Source organism: Drosophila arizonae, chromosome 2, assembly GCF_054131065.1.
Source record: "Drosophila arizonae isolate 15081-1271.41 chromosome 2, UAZ_ARI_1.0, whole genome shotgun sequence".
Classification (NCBI taxonomy): domain Eukaryota; kingdom Metazoa; phylum Arthropoda; class Insecta; order Diptera; family Drosophilidae; genus Drosophila; species Drosophila arizonae.
Genome location: NC_142922.1, coordinates 18865457 through 18882865, shown reverse-complemented (window position 1 = coordinate 18882865; position 17409 = coordinate 18865457). Strand labels below are relative to the sequence as shown.

The following is a 17409-nucleotide window of genomic DNA, read 5'->3' as shown; positions in this document are numbered from 1 at the left end:
TCTGCTGTATACATACATATATAGGTATCTCGTTTTTAGCCAGATCTATATCATAATCGAAAGTGAATATAGAAGCTCTCTATTATCCGTGTATATTTTATGGAGCAAAGTTGTTCTTCTACATTATATCTTAATCTAAGCGATAGTTTAGCGAATTAAAATAATAAATTATTAGGGTGTGTTAAAAGCATAGCTCATACATGAAATGCAGTTGCCTAAGATATAGAAAAGCTCTTAAAAAAAGATAAAAATATAAAAAAACATACATTTAAGAAATTTATCGGCATTAGCTAAAATTGTATGCCTTCCTTTCGTTATCTAAGTCCAGTAAAAAATGCATTTGAGTCTGTAAGATCTATTTTACCATTTTTTACAGCTCGGAAATATTTTCATTTCATCGATGAAATTATTACTGAGCTACAAAAATAATTAAATAATAATATACTAAATAATTAAATAAAACTACAATTTCTTTAATACTTTCCACTTTATTATCCACTTTTTTCTATTTATTCCAAATTTCTGCAAGACTTTTGCACCTTGATGTTAAAGAGCAGCTGGCAGTTAGCACAATAAATCGAAAAACAATTTGAGCTTGTAAATGCGTTTACACGAGATACGCATCGCTGCCCAGCCCTAGCTGCGCAGTTTGCGCAATGCATGCGCATATACGTGTGTGTGTGTGTGTGTGTGTGTGTGTGCTGGTTTGTGTGTAATCTTTGTCGCATTGCCGTGAAATGTGCAATAAAGTCGCATGACTTTGGCTTTCGGCTTTAGCGCTGCGTGTCAAAAGTTGGCCGCAGAGCTTAAAAACATCAGACGAAGGCAAACAAAACAAGGGCGAGCTTGCTGCCTGATGGGGTTGATCACGATAATGATAATGCTGCTGCTGCTGCTGCTGTTGATGATGATGATGATGATGATGATGATGATGTTGGTGTTGGTGGTAATGGTGGTCAAGCAAGCAAAGGGCAACAACAATGTAGCGCAATTAAATGTCAAACAGGCGCTTCTGATGGACGCTTAAAATCAGCGCAACTGTCAGCCAGGATCTGCCGGCTACTCTATGGCCATGTCCGAGCCGTCACACATGCAATCACACATACACGTACACACACACACAGACAAGGACACAGACATGCACATGTCACCTGGCGTTTAAAATGTACACCCCATAAACAAAAGTGCAAACAAAGCCATAAACAAGCAGCCGAAGCCCCCGCGCTCAATCCAAGCGCCCATCGTTCTCTAGTCCAGGACAGGCTGATGTTGTTGCCTGTCGTTTGTTAGTTTTGCCTGCCACTGCTGCTGCCATTGCTGCTGCTGCTGCTGCTGCTGTTGCATTGTGGCAGCTAAACATAAAACGCTAACAACAACTGGCAAACAGGCGGGCAACATTCAATGGGGTTGACGCTTCATTCCGGTCGCCGGTCGCCTCAGTTTGTTAGCTTTGCTTTGTGTCGTGGCTTTTATGACGGGGTACGGTGAGCGGCACCGGCTGCCTGTCAGCGTTTTTCTGTGCATTGTTTTTAATACATGTACGTGGCGCATCATTTATTATTTTTGCCACAGCAGCAGCAACAGCAACGGCGGCAGCAGCAGCAGCAGCAGCGCTCATGCTGCGTATACGCAATATGACGCATACGCAGCATCGGCCACAGCATCGAAGTCGGCCATCGCCCATTGGCCCCCGGGTCCATGTCACGCACACATTAGCTAGGTTAGCACGCATCTGGCCACGAACACGTTGCATAAACATTTGGATATGCCAACAACAACGAAGACGCTACCGCTATGGCTATGGCTATGGCTATGGCTATGGCTATGGGCGTGGCACAATCGTGTGTGGCTCGGATTAGGAACTAAATTAAATTTTTACATCAACATTTGCGCTTCATTAGGGGTAAGGGCCGAGGCGCTATAATGCCAAGTGTTGCTTCCATGTTGAGAGGCCACTCGACTGGTCGCCTATGGGACACACACACACAAACACACACACACAGTCACACAGCGAGATAAGCAGGCAGTACAGATAAATGAGTTGAGTGTTATGGTGGGAAATGTCAGACGGGGGGCCAGTAAATTAGCCCAAGCCGAGGTGCTGAGCCAAACCATTCCCATATCATAGTCACAAACATGTTGAGCACACATACATACATATATGTATATACATATGCATACATATATGTGTATATTTATATACATTTTCTCGAAACACAAAATAGTAGGAATAGTTGCAGAACCGAGCCAAACCGAGCAGAGGCATAATTAGATATTCTTAAAGCAGAGCAGTTCGAGCGAACTTCATGTGGAGTATGCTTTGGCGCCAAAGGCAGTTAACACGTTGCATATTTAAAGCGAATAGCTAAGGTGAATTATGTGTATTTAAGCCACGTGTAAATAGTTCATGGACTGTGGCATTATTTTATGGTTTTCGTTTTTAATTTGAAAAGTAGAAAGTTTGCCACCTTGAATTTCAGCTGAAATAATAATTATGTGTGTGGCATGCACTGGCACGAGTCAAAAGTAAAACTATTTTTATGTGCGGTTCTGTTGGACATTAATGACCTACTTTCTGACAGCAATTATGTGCTTTCAAACTTTTTCAAATATACATTTCATATCCAATTACACTACTTAAAACTGATACGCTGAAAAACTAGCTGCACTTTTTCATGGAAATCTGCACGGAAATTTGCATGGAAATCTGAATGTGTGTAATCTGTTGTTAAATGATTTCATGTGGCATCCATGGAAATATTATACATAATGAGATATCTATGTGAGCTGGTGAAAATGAGCTCTTGGTGGAAAAAATTAAGTATACAAATATCGAGCTAACATTTACAAATATATTAAATATATATATCTTATGATCAAACTGAAATAAATATAAAATTTAATAAGCACAATATATGTATAAATTATTTTAATATATTCAAACATTCAGCTAGTTTTTAATGCAATAAAAATCAATATTACTCAAAAACAAATTGATAGTCCGCCTACTCCATATATTGGAAAGTTTATAGCTGGCTCTGTATATAACTCATCTGATTAAGATGAAGCCTCTCGCGTTTATCTCAATTCTCGCTTATTGATTGCCCTCGATTGCGGGCTGTCAAATATTTAATATGCTGCTGGAGTCCAATGGACGAGCGAAACTTTAAGTGAAGCATCAAGTTGGGTAAAAGTGGACAATGGGCCAAGATGAACTTTTGGCTTTTATTGGACATGTACTACCAATAACTGATAGCCACCATTTGCAGCTGCAGCCGTTCAATTTTCGACCAAAAAACACTGCTAAAACTAAGGGGAGAAATGGGAGGAAAGCCATGGCCAGCAGAGAGGGCGCAGCGAAAGGAAAATAAACCGCTGCAACTTTGAAGCAGCGCACAGAGCAACTGCCAGCTGGCACCAACTTATAACTCGGTCTATGTATAGAGGGGCGGGGCAGCTGGCCCAACTGGAGCTGCGCTGTCTGAGCCCTAAGGGCAGCTGCTATATCAAGAAATACACACACACCCACACACACACACAGAGCAAAAGATACAAAACTTGCTAGTGAAAAAAGAAAAGAATTAAGTAAAAATAAAAAGAAGCTGGAAAAAAAGTTTCAGTTACGTGCTGTTGCTTTTAATTGAATTTTTTTCCCAGTGCCTAGACGGACGCTGTTGCTGCTCACTGGTCGCTGTGGTGAACCAATGCTCGGACCAGCACATCCGTATCCGTCTGGCGTTTCCGCCGCGGCTTCAGACACCAACCGTAAGAGAGCAGCAGCAGTAACAGCAGCAGGAGCAGCAGAAGGAGCAACAGTAGCAGCAGCAGGAGCAGCAGGAGGAGCACCTAAAGCATAGACTTGGATTCGTGACCAAGTACTAGCCCTGACTGGAGGCAGTTTTCTTGTTATTTTGAAAGCGCCAAGTCGCAAGTCCTTAAGCGGTTTATATTCGCTTACACTGATTTGCAGCTTGAAAGGTGTCCTGCCCGCCCGACCAGTTCGCAGCTCGTATACCCTGCAGCCATTCAAATGAATGAGCGAAAGTGTGGAAAAGAGATGCCGCTTAAAGACTTAGAGGCAAATATGGCTCGCTGTGATATTTATCGATTAGTCGAGGTATGTATCGCTACCGATAACATGAGCACATGCATGCTCTGCTCAGTTATCGGAGTATTATCGATAGTCGATAGTCGCATGTTTACCTAGTTTATCCATGACAAACATTTCAGTAATTGAATTTGACATGCCGTATAATACTATCGATATTAGCATGGCATACGCCGTTATCGATCAATAGTCTTTGCTTAACTAAAATGAACATTCATGGAAGTTTAATGATTAGAGGCAAGTTTTGGGTCGAGCATACCCGCTGCTCCCGTGCCGCCCTGCATTCCATATCTTTTATTTTGGTCTGCTGCAAGCTTTTAATTAAGAAGTTTCAATTTAATGGCCCACCTGCTCAGCTGCATTGGCCGCTCAGCCGGGGCTATCATAATGATGTTGTTTACTCCCTCACATAGCGGCTCTGGCTGGGTGGAATCAGTTGTATTCGGAAATTCGGCCATGACTTAACCTTCAAAGTTTATTTTTTTTAGTTTATTTTACATATATATCATCAAAATACTGAAGCCTTTGACTATTTGTTAGGAAATGTCTACGAATAGTGTGGGCTCGGTTACCTCGGCAGCCGTGCTGTTGATATCGTTGGTGCTGGTTGGCGACTGCCTTGCCTGTCGACCCGTCTACAGATCTGGTAAGATTCGGAACACAGCCCCCCAGCCCTCAGCCCCCAGCCCCACCCCCTCTCACATCGTGTACGAGCCACTCAATAATGTCGCACTCGCCCTTGTAGATCTGGTATCGTGCACCAGAAGCGGCGGCGTCTGTCGCGAAGTAAGTGCCTGCCCCAAAAATCGGCACGCGGGGGTGAAAACCATTTGCATATTGCGCGGCAAAGTTTGCTGCATGAAGGCAAAATGACGCAAGGGCATCCGGCGAAGGCAACTCAGACGATCTGCATCAGCAAGCACCTTTCGCACAGAAATTGAATATTGTTTTGTAATATCTGATCTATCTAATTATATTGTCTGTACTAGCAAAACTTTGAGCCTGTCTAGAAACTCTCTTGTAAGAGCCCTCATGTCAAATTTGTGCATCTAAATTATATGACACTCGTTAGTCAACAGGCTCATCCGCTCTTGTTTCATTTGCATTTATTTGATTTTCCAGCTACTGACCTCTTACACAAGAATTTTTCGAAATTTCTCGTAATTTTTTGAAAGTTTATTCCAGGATAGAATTTTACACAAAGAAAATATTTCTCCGGCTAATTGGATAATTTTTCAATTTCAAGCACTGTCAACATATTAATCCAACTGCCCTTGCTTTAGTTGTGGATCATATGTTTAGCTTCAACCCATTTCCAGCTGTGCATTTGTGTGCATGGGCGAGCGCGCAGCAACAGCAGCAGCTTTAGATTGTGGGCCAAATGACGTCACGAAAAATCAGGTCAACACCACGCGCAGGCTGAGCGAGCGCAACTAAATTTTTTTTTTTGTATTTCAGCAAAAACGGCGACTCACCGTGCTACACTCACTTGTCTAGAGATATGTGTGTCTGTATGAAACTGAATTACTCTGCTCAAGAAATGTGGAAGGGCGTATTATCTTAGCCTTGCAGATGCAGAGAATCGAGACTCACTCACTATGGCTTAGATGTAAGCAGCATTCCTTGGGACTATAGCCAATCGGAAGAACCTTTTACTTTTATCACTGTCAGCAACTAGAGTTCTTTAAATAAAAATAAATGCCAAAAAATGCTGTGCCTATACAATTATTTACTGAAAGACAGTTGAGAGGAAACGTCTGTTCGAAATATATATAATACAGCAAAGTATACAAGATTCTGAAATAAATAATATATAAATTTAAATGATTATGTAGTAATCTTCTCAACCCTTGAAGAGTATTTTGCAGTCGCATAGGCCCTCTTGTTAATCTTCACACTTTCATTTTTTTTTGGGTCTGAGCGAGACCTTGTACCTAGTCTCACTCTCTCTCGCTCGCTCTCACTTGTCCTAGCTCATGCTCTGCCCACCCCTCTCTCTCCCTCACACACACACACACATACTCACACTCACCTTGTCTTGGGGTCTTGGTCATTAATAGTCCTCTATTTTCTTTTTATTTAATTTTGTTGCTTTATCGCCCGCTGCTTGCAGGCTTCAAATTTTTATGTTTGGCAAGCATTTCTTTCTTTTTGACATTTTTGTTGAATTTTTGCTGTGTTTGGTGAATTACTAGTAAATTTGGCTTCAGAAAAGGAGGGTGGGAGAGAGAGAGAGAGAGAGAGAGGCGGCAGGCTCAAAAGTGAATGACATTTGTTTTTACAAATATTGATTGATTTTTAATGGATTTTCTGTGGACTCTGGACCATAAGGTGACCGTGGGCCGATCCTCTCCCTCTCTCTCTCTCTCCCTCTCTGTTGTCGAGCTGCAGCTGTATTCTTTGCTCGTATTAATTTTATTTACATAGTTAAATGGTTCAATTGTTTGACTGTTGATTTACTGCTGGAATTTCAGACAGCAAAATTAATTGTTTGATTTGTGGGCAGCAACGACTGCATACATATATCTAGGACATACAACTAGGTCAACTGCGTGGGTTTTGCTGCTGATTTACTGATTTTATTTGCACAGTTTATAAATAAAAAGCTGACAGACGTGGCCTGGCAGCTGCCACTCATGCGGAGTTTTCCCAGCGGCTCAATGTTTTTCTTTTCGATTCGCTTTTGATATCTGCTTCCATTGTGTGCTCCGACTGAAGCTCGCCTGCATGCGTTTAGTCAGTCAAACGATTGTTGTGTGTCAATCAAGCAGGTAACTGGCTGCAACTAAGTTGTAAGACTTCTGCCATGTCGCACAACAAAACAATAACAATGGACATGATGTACACACCACACACATCCACACAAACACACACGCACACACACACAGAGAGACTCACATACATGCGTACATTTGGAAACTATTCACCACGCTGCTGCTCTTTGATAACGGCAACTCTTTGGCTCTCTTATGGCATTCGGCTCAGCTGGGCAGCCGTGCCACAAGACTCTCACGCATTCCAAAGACCATGGCAACAGTCACGGCAACAGTCAGCTTTCATCTTTTTTCGTTTCGTTTCTTTTTTTTTTTTTTTTAGCACACGCGCCTGACTTGCTGCCAGGGCTGGCAGGCTGCTGCTAGGCTAGCACCCCTCAGCTGGTCGGCTGTCGCCTGTCGACTGTCAAATCAATTTGTCAGAAATCAGTGACAGCTGCTTACAGCCAAAACACACAAACATGGCCCAGGCCACAGAGCCACAGAGCCAGGCCTTTCCCCGATGAGTTGTCATGGCAAAAATATATAAATATATACAAAGAGCAACAACAGCAACAACAATAGCAACGCCAAAAAATGTTGCAAAAAAAAAAAAAAAATAATAATAATAAAAAAAGAAAAGGAGCTGGCCTGGTGTGTAAATTATAGCGCATATTTGCCCAATTTCTTTTTCTGTTTTCTCAAATTGCTTTGCAGATTGCCGACATTTGAAAATTGTCTACGGCATATCAAGCACTTTCGACATTTACAACTCATTTTTGTGAAATCTCTACTCTGCTCTTCTCTTTTATTTTTCAAGTTCGAAGCTGACAGCCAAGCGTCTTTTGTTTGCATGCCACACACACACACACACACACATACACCCATACACACACACGCTTACGTTTATATATATACACATGCTGCTCTGTGCGCTACCAGGCGTATACGCAATTTCCTAGACAATAGCCGCCCAAGAAGAAACCCCAAAATGAAAAAAAAAAGGAAAGAGGCGAATAAAATAGAATAGGAAAAGGTCTTTGACTGAGCGTTGCTGATGCCCTAGTCGTAGGCGCAACATGCTATTTTTGTCAATCCGTTGGGCATCTATAGGGTTAATTATAAACACAATGGAAACCGGATCTGTTGTGTTTATATTTGAACATTATGGCTGTGGGGCAGGCCGGTCATTTTTATTATTCCTCTATAAGCATAAGGCTACAAGGGAACGAATAAAAACAAAAACACTTTAGGCATTGATATAATCATACTATTTGATTGCTTTAGAGTTGCTAAATAAATATTATTTCATACATGTTCACAATCATGGAAGACAAATTAGAAAAGCAAATCGGATATTCTCTTAGCCGTGGTAAAATTATAAAAATTTGAAATATTTATTTTTAAAACTATACATTATTATTTATATTATATATTAATATTTTTACATTATATTATTACTTAATGAAAGTCTCAAATGGTTTAGATAAAAATTAAAGTAATATCAGTAGAATTTTGCCAAACATAATTGAGTTACAAGCAACAAAATAAATAAATAAATAAAATTAAAAAAAAAAGAAAACAAATTAAATTAAATTAAAAAAAATGAACAACAACAAAATATTTTTGTTTTAAATATTTAAGTACCTAATATATTTAATTATTTAAATATAAATAATTATTTAAAAGTATATAAATATTAATTTACATAAAACTTAAGTATGATTTTCTAATGATTTAAGTATTTATTTGTACGGCAATTAATTTATGCATAAAAAGTTTTTTTATTGTAATTTATATTTTATTATCTCTGCTCTTTATATATTATAGCATATCAAATTTCTATTATTTGTTCAATTATAATTTCTCAATCGAAAACAATTTTTCTTAATTAAATTATGCTTCACTCCAGCAGTTAGAGAGTAGCTTAGAGTCGGGCGTGCCCCGAATTATGTACGCAGTGCTATTATCTTTTTTCTCTGTATCTTTCAGACTCGCTAGCAGTAGCTAGAAAAATTACGATAACAACAACAACAATAAAAACAGCAACAACAGGAACAACGACAGCATCTACAGCAGCCAACAACAAAAATCAGCAGCATGTTTGCTGCTGCTTCTTTTTATTTATTTTTTCGTTTGTAATCTCTAACCCTTTTTTTTGGGAGACGGTGCTGCTGTTGTTCCTGTTGTTGTTACGTCGTTTTTTGTTTGACCAACTACCGACATACAAGCTCATAAATAAGTAGGCAAAGGCTTGGGTCCTGTTTGGCCAGCCCCCCTCACACACACACACACACACACACACACACACACACACACACACACACACACACACACACACACACACACACACACAGTGAGCCCCGACCCAGCCTAGCTCAGTTCGACTGCCGCCTCTCTATGCTTATGGCTGAAAATGAAAAATGGATTTCTGTGTCAGTTGGTTGCCATAATTTCAGTTCGTTTCAGGCTTTGACTCAGCCTCCGCCTCAGCCCTCGCCTCAATCTCAGAGTTCGCTTTGAGGCGCATTCATCATTTGGCATTCAGTCATCATCCACTGCTATTTTTGTTTTTGTGCGAATGTGTTGTTGTTGTGTTTTGCTTTTTTGTTCAACTTTTGCTTTTGTGGGCTATTTATTTGCCATGTTGCCCCGTTTATTTAATTAATTATTTTAAAGATTCCCTTTTTCGCTTTTAATTAATTTATCAAAAGTGCAAATAAAAATTGTTCGCGCAACGATCAAATTCAAGTGACCCTTTGCAGGTTGGCCGCTGTTTTTTCTTTTTTTTTTTTTTTTTTATTTACTTATTTTTTTTTCGCTCCTCTTATTTATTATTTCATTTAATATAAAGCAAACTTTAAATTAACCCCTGCCATCGCCCGACTAAGTGGGGCTAAACAGCGTGGCGCGGCTCCAAGCGAAGCTAAGCCCAAAGTTTGTAGAGTAGAAAAAAGTTTGGTGCTTTTTTTTACGATTTTGTTTTTTATTAATTTCTCTTTATTATATTTATATAATGTATATGCACATAAATTTATGTTGCCGGTGTACCTTGCTGCTGATAGGTCTAATAACTCCCCGGGTCGCTGTAATCCTTTGGGTCACGTTGTTTGGCCGTCCTGCCATCTTGCCATCCTCTTGCCGGCCTAATGGACACGGCAAGTCACGTAAATGACGCTGATGATAATGTTGATGCCGCTGATGATGATGTTTATGTCGGCTACGTGTTCATTGCTGTCACAGCAGGCTCTAACTTTTTGCAAACCAGCCTGCTCCCCCACCCACAGCCTCCCTCCTGCTCCCTCTGCAGCCGTCCGTTCGCCTTTTGTGTGTTTTTGTCTCTGGCCAGCGTCCATCGTTGCGTATGCGTTATATTCAATGAGAAGTTGGCAACAGCCGTTGGAACTGTGCGTCTGGTTGCATTAAATATTAATTTGTGCAGCTCAATTCCCAGTGATGGGGCCACCCCTTCTCCGCCTCCTGCACTGCCGTATGCACACAGACATGTGTATGTGGACACACATCCGCTTGCCAAATTGCCAAAAACGGAAATTAGTTACAGAAGTTATAATTAAATTCCTTCGAGTAACAGGACCTGCATGTACCACTGTCTGTATGTATATGCATGTATATGTGTGTGTGTGTGCAACAAACTGTGCATGTAAACAGGCCGTGTAGCTGCGTCCGGAGCTGTTCCATAGACAACACTTGACTGCGCAGGAGACGAGAGCCCATTTTGAAGAGGACACCCAAACAGAGCCGCAGAGGCAGGACCCAGAGTCTTAATTAGAAACACTTTGAGGCTGACTGATTGCCGGTGGTGGGGTCCACACACATGTGCGTAGGTATTTCTGAACAGAAGCTTGTCTGCCCCAGTGTATGTATGTCTGTCTCTGTGTGTGTGTGTGCTGTTGACTTTCAGTCATTAGTAGAAACATTTTATGCTCAAAAAAGGCTTTAAATTTGCCTCCCCACCATCCCCCGCCCACACTTGCGACTCATGTTCCAGCTTACGAATTCTCATCTCAATTCAAAAATATTTGCATATGATGTTGCTGAACATAACTCAAAAGAGAAACAGAACAAAAATTGTTGGCAGCATACTTGCGCAGATTCTATAATTAGGCGAGCTAGCTTTAAGGTATAACATGGATTTTCTATGAATTTAAAAATGTTCTTCATACACTTGATTCGAACAAGGACTATAACCATAAGCCAAAACAGTTGAAGGAAGTAAATAAAAGGCCAGGCCAGGACAAAGCTTCAGACAAATAACGCTTCGTCCTTTGGTCCTGCCTAACAGTTTAGCTAGCGTATGAGCTAAGGATATCTCTTCGCTGCAAATACGATGCTTATATCGAAATATACATTATTAATAAAGATATACTTAGAAAAGTGAAAGAAAAGGTCAGTCAATGTTCACTATATACATACATATTTGACAGTTACCTTATATTGTTTGTAGAATATATAAGAATTAAATTTAAAATTAATTTTTATATATATATAATTTTTTTATCATAATAAAAATAAAAGTTTTATGATAGAGTACATTTTTTTGTGGCATATATCTGGTCAAACCGTTATTTTTTCAGTTTTTTCTCATAGCATGATTATGTACTATAGCTTAATATTAATAATTCAGTTTTCATTATTTTTTCATTTTTTCTTTGTGATAAATTTTTAATATAGACATCTCAAATTTCAGTCTCTCCCACAGCAACTGGAAAAGCTGTTGTCTCCAATTCTTTCCAAAAGCAATCTGGCCAACACTGCGTATACGCAACATTTCAATTGATTATATTTGCTTGTATTTTTGGCGACAACTCTGACAATTCGATGGCATAATTCGGCGCAGCTACAGCGACGCTTACAGCTTCATACGGACTGAGCTCGTATTTCGCCGTACAAGCAGCTGTTCGCGTATGTCGACATGTGTGTGTGTGCGTGTGTGTGTGTGTGTTTTTATGCACATACGCTTTGACTGCCCTGGTGTCTTTTATTTTCTGATATTTTTGCTGCTGTTGTTTTTGGCTGACAGTCGCACATTGCGTATACGTAATACATAAATGTGAGTGCTTTTAATAAATGCTGTGGCATGCGTGCGCCGCTGCCGACGCCGCTGCCGGCGACGACGTCACTTTATTATTGAATATGTCGCCGTGCCCATTTGCATAATTGATCGGCAACGATGCGCGAATCGCAGAAACGGGCAAATTGTAGGCCCGTAATCGGCTGACAAGCATTCGATTTGAGCATTTGCTAAACAATAAAACTTCCGTGCGTGACAGCCCTCACATTGTTCATAGGGTGGAGGATGAGAGGGGAAGTATATATATATATACATATATGTATATACTTATTTCAACATGCTTTGTTTCACTTTTATTTTCTATGTGATGCACAGCATAAATGACGACAGACCTCAATAATTGATGCACATGTAATGTGCGTGTGTGCGTGTGATGCGCGTGTGTTTGTGTGTGCGTATGTGTTTGATTTATGCGTGTCCTCGCCTGCTATTCAATTGTGCAAATCAATTACAATAATCGACGCACGCAGCTCGAAGAGGGGCGTTCAACCATATTCGTAGATCAAGTGCGTGTGAGTTTTACGGAAGTATATTGAGGGCGTGGCCGGGCAAAGCAACAACGTTTGGGCGTTTTATGCTGAGAAGTGAAAGAAATATTTGAGGTACTAAAGACTCAGGAATCATAAATAAAAATAAAAAATAAAACAAACAACGAAGAAATCAATTTAAATAAAGAAAGGAAAAATTAGATTAGAAAAAGGGGAAAATAAATGACTTGAATTGTGTGGAGTTACTATACTCTTATACTAAGATATTGAAGATATTGAAGATATATACATAAGATATGTAAAGAATATAATGAGATATAATATATATGCAATGAAATACAAGAAAAATGAATAGGGTTTCAGTATAATTATTTTCAGAATCTCTTGCTTCTATGATCATTTGCTTTCCTTTACTAAAGAACAAAGTCAGCTATTGCAATTTCTGTTTCCAGACACTTCTGTCTTTCAACTGTTGTGAGCTTTGCTCGACGTAGCTCTGCCAAATCAAAATTGTTTATAGTTGAGTCACTTCTGTGCGCATTTTAAAAAGTCAATCGCCGTTGCTGTTGTTGCTGTTGTTGCTGCTCTCAACACAAACTCCAGTCAATGGCAATTGTAGCTTTAGCTCGGGTCCATTACTCACTCCGCGCACTTAAGTATACTATTTATTTACCTATTCGGCAGTCATTTAGCCGCAATTACCAAAGCATCCAATTGTAATCAGTGATGGGCCCTGGCTGCTCGCTGCTCGCTGCTCGGCTCTCTGCTGACTGTATCCCTGGAGTAAAGCGCGTCAATTACTTGAAGTTTCTGTGTTTATTGCCCTTGGATGGAAGAGGATGAGGCCGAACGGAAGAATGCCTGCAGCTGCTACAAGTCAAATAAAACATATTACAAATGCCACGGCCAGCCCCCTTTTGCCCAGCATCTGGGCACTATTACTCAGACTTAAGCGCCTCGAGATGTGCCAGCAATCTGACAAATTTCGCACAAATTATGCGGCGAACACCACAAAACGATGACGACCATGATGACAGTTGTGTGGGATGAGGTTAGCAAGCAGTAAGCAGAGAATCAGAGGAGCAGGACGATGTCCTCTGTCTGTCTGTTGTCGACTTCGTGCCCGTGCCTCAGCCGTGCCTCGGCCGGGCCACAACAAAAGGCGACGAAATTATTATTGCATTAAGTGGAATTATTAAATTTCATCGGCATCGACGGCGCCCGCAAACGGAAACGTAACGACGGCTCAGCACAAATAAAAATAAATAAATCTAATCAAAAATAAGCACACAAATAAAATCCACAAATGATAAAATAAAAATACAAAAAAAAAAAAAACGGCACTGCAAAAGAAGAGAGCCAAAATAAATCAATAAAAGGAGACAATGACACAAAAAAATATGCGGACCTTAGCCCGAACCCGAACCCGGATCCGGCCCGCTGCCCGCAGCCCGGCTTCAGTTACAGTCGGCGGGGCGCAAAGTTTTTGGCGGGCCACTCAAATCAACATAAAGTTTGATATATTGTGCCGCATTGGCAGCGCCCGAGTCCTGCCAATGTCCTGCGTTGATTTAATGGCCGGCAAGCCCAAGGCTGAGCCAGGGGGTGTGGCATCAGGATAGGCGAGCGGGCGGGGCGGGGCGGGGCGGCGAGAGTAGCACTACTTATTACGGCCACCGCTTGTCGCCATTGTTGTCAATTTGCTCGTGTCTTTGACACTGACAGCCACAGCCTCCCCTCCAGCCACACCCGCTTCTCCACTAGCCGGCTAAGCGGAGCAGGGGTTAGTTGAAGAGGGGACTGTGGGGTATGCTGTCCTGCCCTGCCCTGTGGCCTGCCATTCAAATTGTAGTCGCATCATCATCTTTATGGCTATTGTGATTTCGGAATTAATTGCTGCCGCTGCGACACATAAACGGCGCCCGCTAGGTGGCGCCACAGTGCTTAAAAGGATTTGTACAACACTGCCCCACTCTCTCTCTCTCTCTCGAGCTCCCTCTCTGCCTGTCTCTCTTTCGGCAACACTTCTGACCAGCAGAGTGAGTCTGTGTGTGTGTGTGTGTGTTTGTGTGTGTGTGTGTGCGGGGGTGGGCATCTTCTTCGGTTACTTGATTGCCCTCAAAAGTATGCAATGCTAATAAATTCAGTTTTATGTGGGGCAGAGTTTGAGTCGAACCCACGCTCAATTTTCAGCAACTGCCGCTGGGAATTCCGTTGTCTTCGGCTGCACACTTTTATGACAGATCATTAAAATTTTTGCTTCTCGCTTCTTCTTCTTTTCCTCTTTTTTGTACGTTTAAGTAGCCTGTTTGTCTTATATTTATGGCGCCCGATTTGGGGGCTCGAACTGTTGCTGTTTGCAGCACTCCTCTCATTCTCTCTCTCTCTCTCTCTCTCTCTCTCTCTTTCTCTCTCTCTCTCTCTCTGTGTGCGTGTGTGTCAAAGGGTGCATTAATATTGAACTTTATTGTCTCTGTGGGTCAGTGCCAGTTCCAGTTCGTCTTCAGCTCGGCTGGCTTGACTGCGCCGCATCTAAAGTGTTAATGGCCCATGTGGCCCCACAGTGCTTAGCGAGGTTAAACAAATTTGCTTGGGTTAGCTACATTAATTTGAATACTCAAGGCGCAAGCACAGCGACGGCCGATAGGCCGATTATGGGTCAGAGCTAAAGGGCAAACGAAAATATTTATAAATCTATAAATTTATCATTAAATTTCTAATCATTTTGGTTGGCACTAAATAAGTAAAGCATTTTATACAAATTGTTTGTATAGGTTCCAAATGGTTAATTATATAATAATATGTATGTTAAACTCTAAAGAATCAATTTCCATATTATAAAAATATAATTATATTTAAGTAGAAAAAGACAATGAGTCCTGTATTCTTAAATTAAAAAAAAAAATTTTTAAACACAACACTCTTGTATGCAGTAAATTGATTACAAATCAAGTGTGTCCCATATAAATAAATAAATTATATAATAATAATATATATTTTATAGATAGAGTTTTTCTAAATAAATTTCCATATAATCAAATCTGATATTATATAGTTATTCCCAACATTTATAAAGAACTACCTGCGGTAAAGCAAAGCCCGAACAACCTTTGAATTGAATTTCTTCTCGGTTTCTGCCGAACAACAGCTTAAGACGTGCAACCAATTTCTATTATACTCCACGATTTGATTGCTTTAAATGCTTGAAACGTGTTGGCAGAGGCACACAAACACACACACAGACAGACGGACAAAAATACAAATTTGAAGTCAATTGATGTAATCTATTAGTTACAGATGTAAATGTCAGAAGTACTTAAGAAAGTATCTCAATTTCTCCCGCTCAAGCGTCGGCGAGCTAAATGTGACATTTATTTTTATCTTTCTAGCATTACCAATAGCTATTTGGCTATTTTGCGGCAACAACTTGGCGTCGACAAGCTGCCTAACGCACCTGACAAACTTGCTTTAATGTATGTCAAACCTCAGCGTGCGCTAAGAAGTACCAGAAGAAGATGAAGTAGCAGAAGAAGAAGATGTTTGGCAGGTAGCATCACCGCAGCCGCAAAAAACAGCGGCCTCTTTTCGACATTTGAGTGACATTATTTGTGTCAACAATAAAACACTCAAAAAGCATGTTAGTCAAAGCGAGACAGTGAGAGTGAGCAAGAGAGAGAGAGAGAGAGAGAGAGAGTGGCAGAGTGAGCTAGAGAGGAATACAGAATGAGAAAGCGAGAGAGAGAGAGAGAGAGAGAGAGAGAGAGAGGACAACAGATATTGCTAGACAAACGGAACCAGAAACTGAATCCGATGCGGACAGTACACTTTAAAATTCAATAAAACTTCAATCAGCGTTTTTGAATGTGTGTATTGGCGTGAGTGTGTGTGTGTGCGTGTGTATTGGTGTGAGTGTGGCTGTACGTGTGTACACATTGGCACGCCCAGCAACGACGACAGCGCCCAGCAATTTAAACAAATTGAAAGCAAGCGCAAATAAAAAACAGTTTGTTGCCACTTTTCACATCAATTACGCACTTCAGCCAAAACAGACGACGATGACGATGACGATGACGATGACGACGACGACGACGGCGATGGCGACGGCGACAACATCGTTGGCAACGCCGAAGACGTAGAAAAACGAAGCAGTGGCCGCTTTCATAAGGACGAGGCGACGAGATGTCCTCGTTGGCGGCTGCTTCTAGCACAAAAATAACACTTGAAACTAAACGCGCATTCAGGCGACGACGTCGCCAGCCGGCAGCACAGTTGCTGGGCGTGCCACACCCCACACAAAGCAAAGCATACCGGCCGCGCCACTCCGCCCCGCCCTACGGCAAAGTCTCCCACTACAACAACAATTTTCGCCTGCGTACACGGCGTTTTTTATGCGCCAACTGACAGCCCCTCGGCTCTAGCTACCTTACCTCGGCCTATGCTCGCCCCTTTCCGCCACCCACCGCCCACCACCCATCGCCCCATCGACCTACACACAAACCCAAACCTTCAGAATTTGAATACGTGTGCACTGGTGTGAGCTAGCCTCTATGTGTGTGTCTGTGTTTGTGTGTTTGTCTATGTTTTCGTTTGCGAAAAGCGAAAGTAAATGTTTGAAAATCGTAAGGAAGGAAAAATCAAGTAAGCATCAAAAAAAGCGAGTGAAAAAAAAAACAGAAACGGATATTTATCTTTGACGAAGATTATATGCCCTCGTCGGTGGGGTCTATTAAAATGATTGAGCATTTGCCGAATGCACGTCGCAAAAATTTATGATTCGCCATTAACTAAAGATAACATTTTCGCCTGCATAAACATGCTATATATCATTTAGGCATCGAGGCGCTCTAAATATATACAATTGATTTGCGATTAGCTTCTGTTCACATTTTGACTAATTTAAAATGATTTATTTTCCACCGATAATCAAATGTTTAAGCTACAGATTATGCTGGCTACAATTACTTAGAA

General features: G+C 41.0%; 1 protein-coding gene and 1 long non-coding RNA gene across 2 annotated transcripts; one reads left to right on the top strand and one right to left on the bottom strand.

Moving 5' to 3' along the window:
* Positions 1 to 4528: 4528 nt before the first annotated feature.
* Positions 4529 to 5194, top strand: LOC108610285 (uncharacterized). The gene is made up of 2 exons (XM_018002289.2): positions 4529 to 4754; positions 4854 to 5194. Exons 1-2 carry the CDS (start codon positions 4652 to 4654, stop codon positions 4979 to 4981), a joined length of 231 nt encoding a protein of 76 aa, XP_017857778.1. The 5' UTR covers positions 4529 to 4651; the 3' UTR covers positions 4982 to 5194.
* A 271-nt stretch (positions 5195 to 5465) lies between these two features.
* On the bottom strand, positions 5466 to 7512 carry LOC149270491 (uncharacterized). The gene is made up of 2 exons (XR_016271693.1): positions 6532 to 7512; positions 5466 to 6282 (listed from the first exon to the last, which is right to left on the bottom strand). It is a non-coding gene; the product is annotated as an uncharacterized LOC149270491 (long non-coding RNA).
* Between the last annotated feature and the right edge of the window lie 9897 nt (positions 7513 to 17409).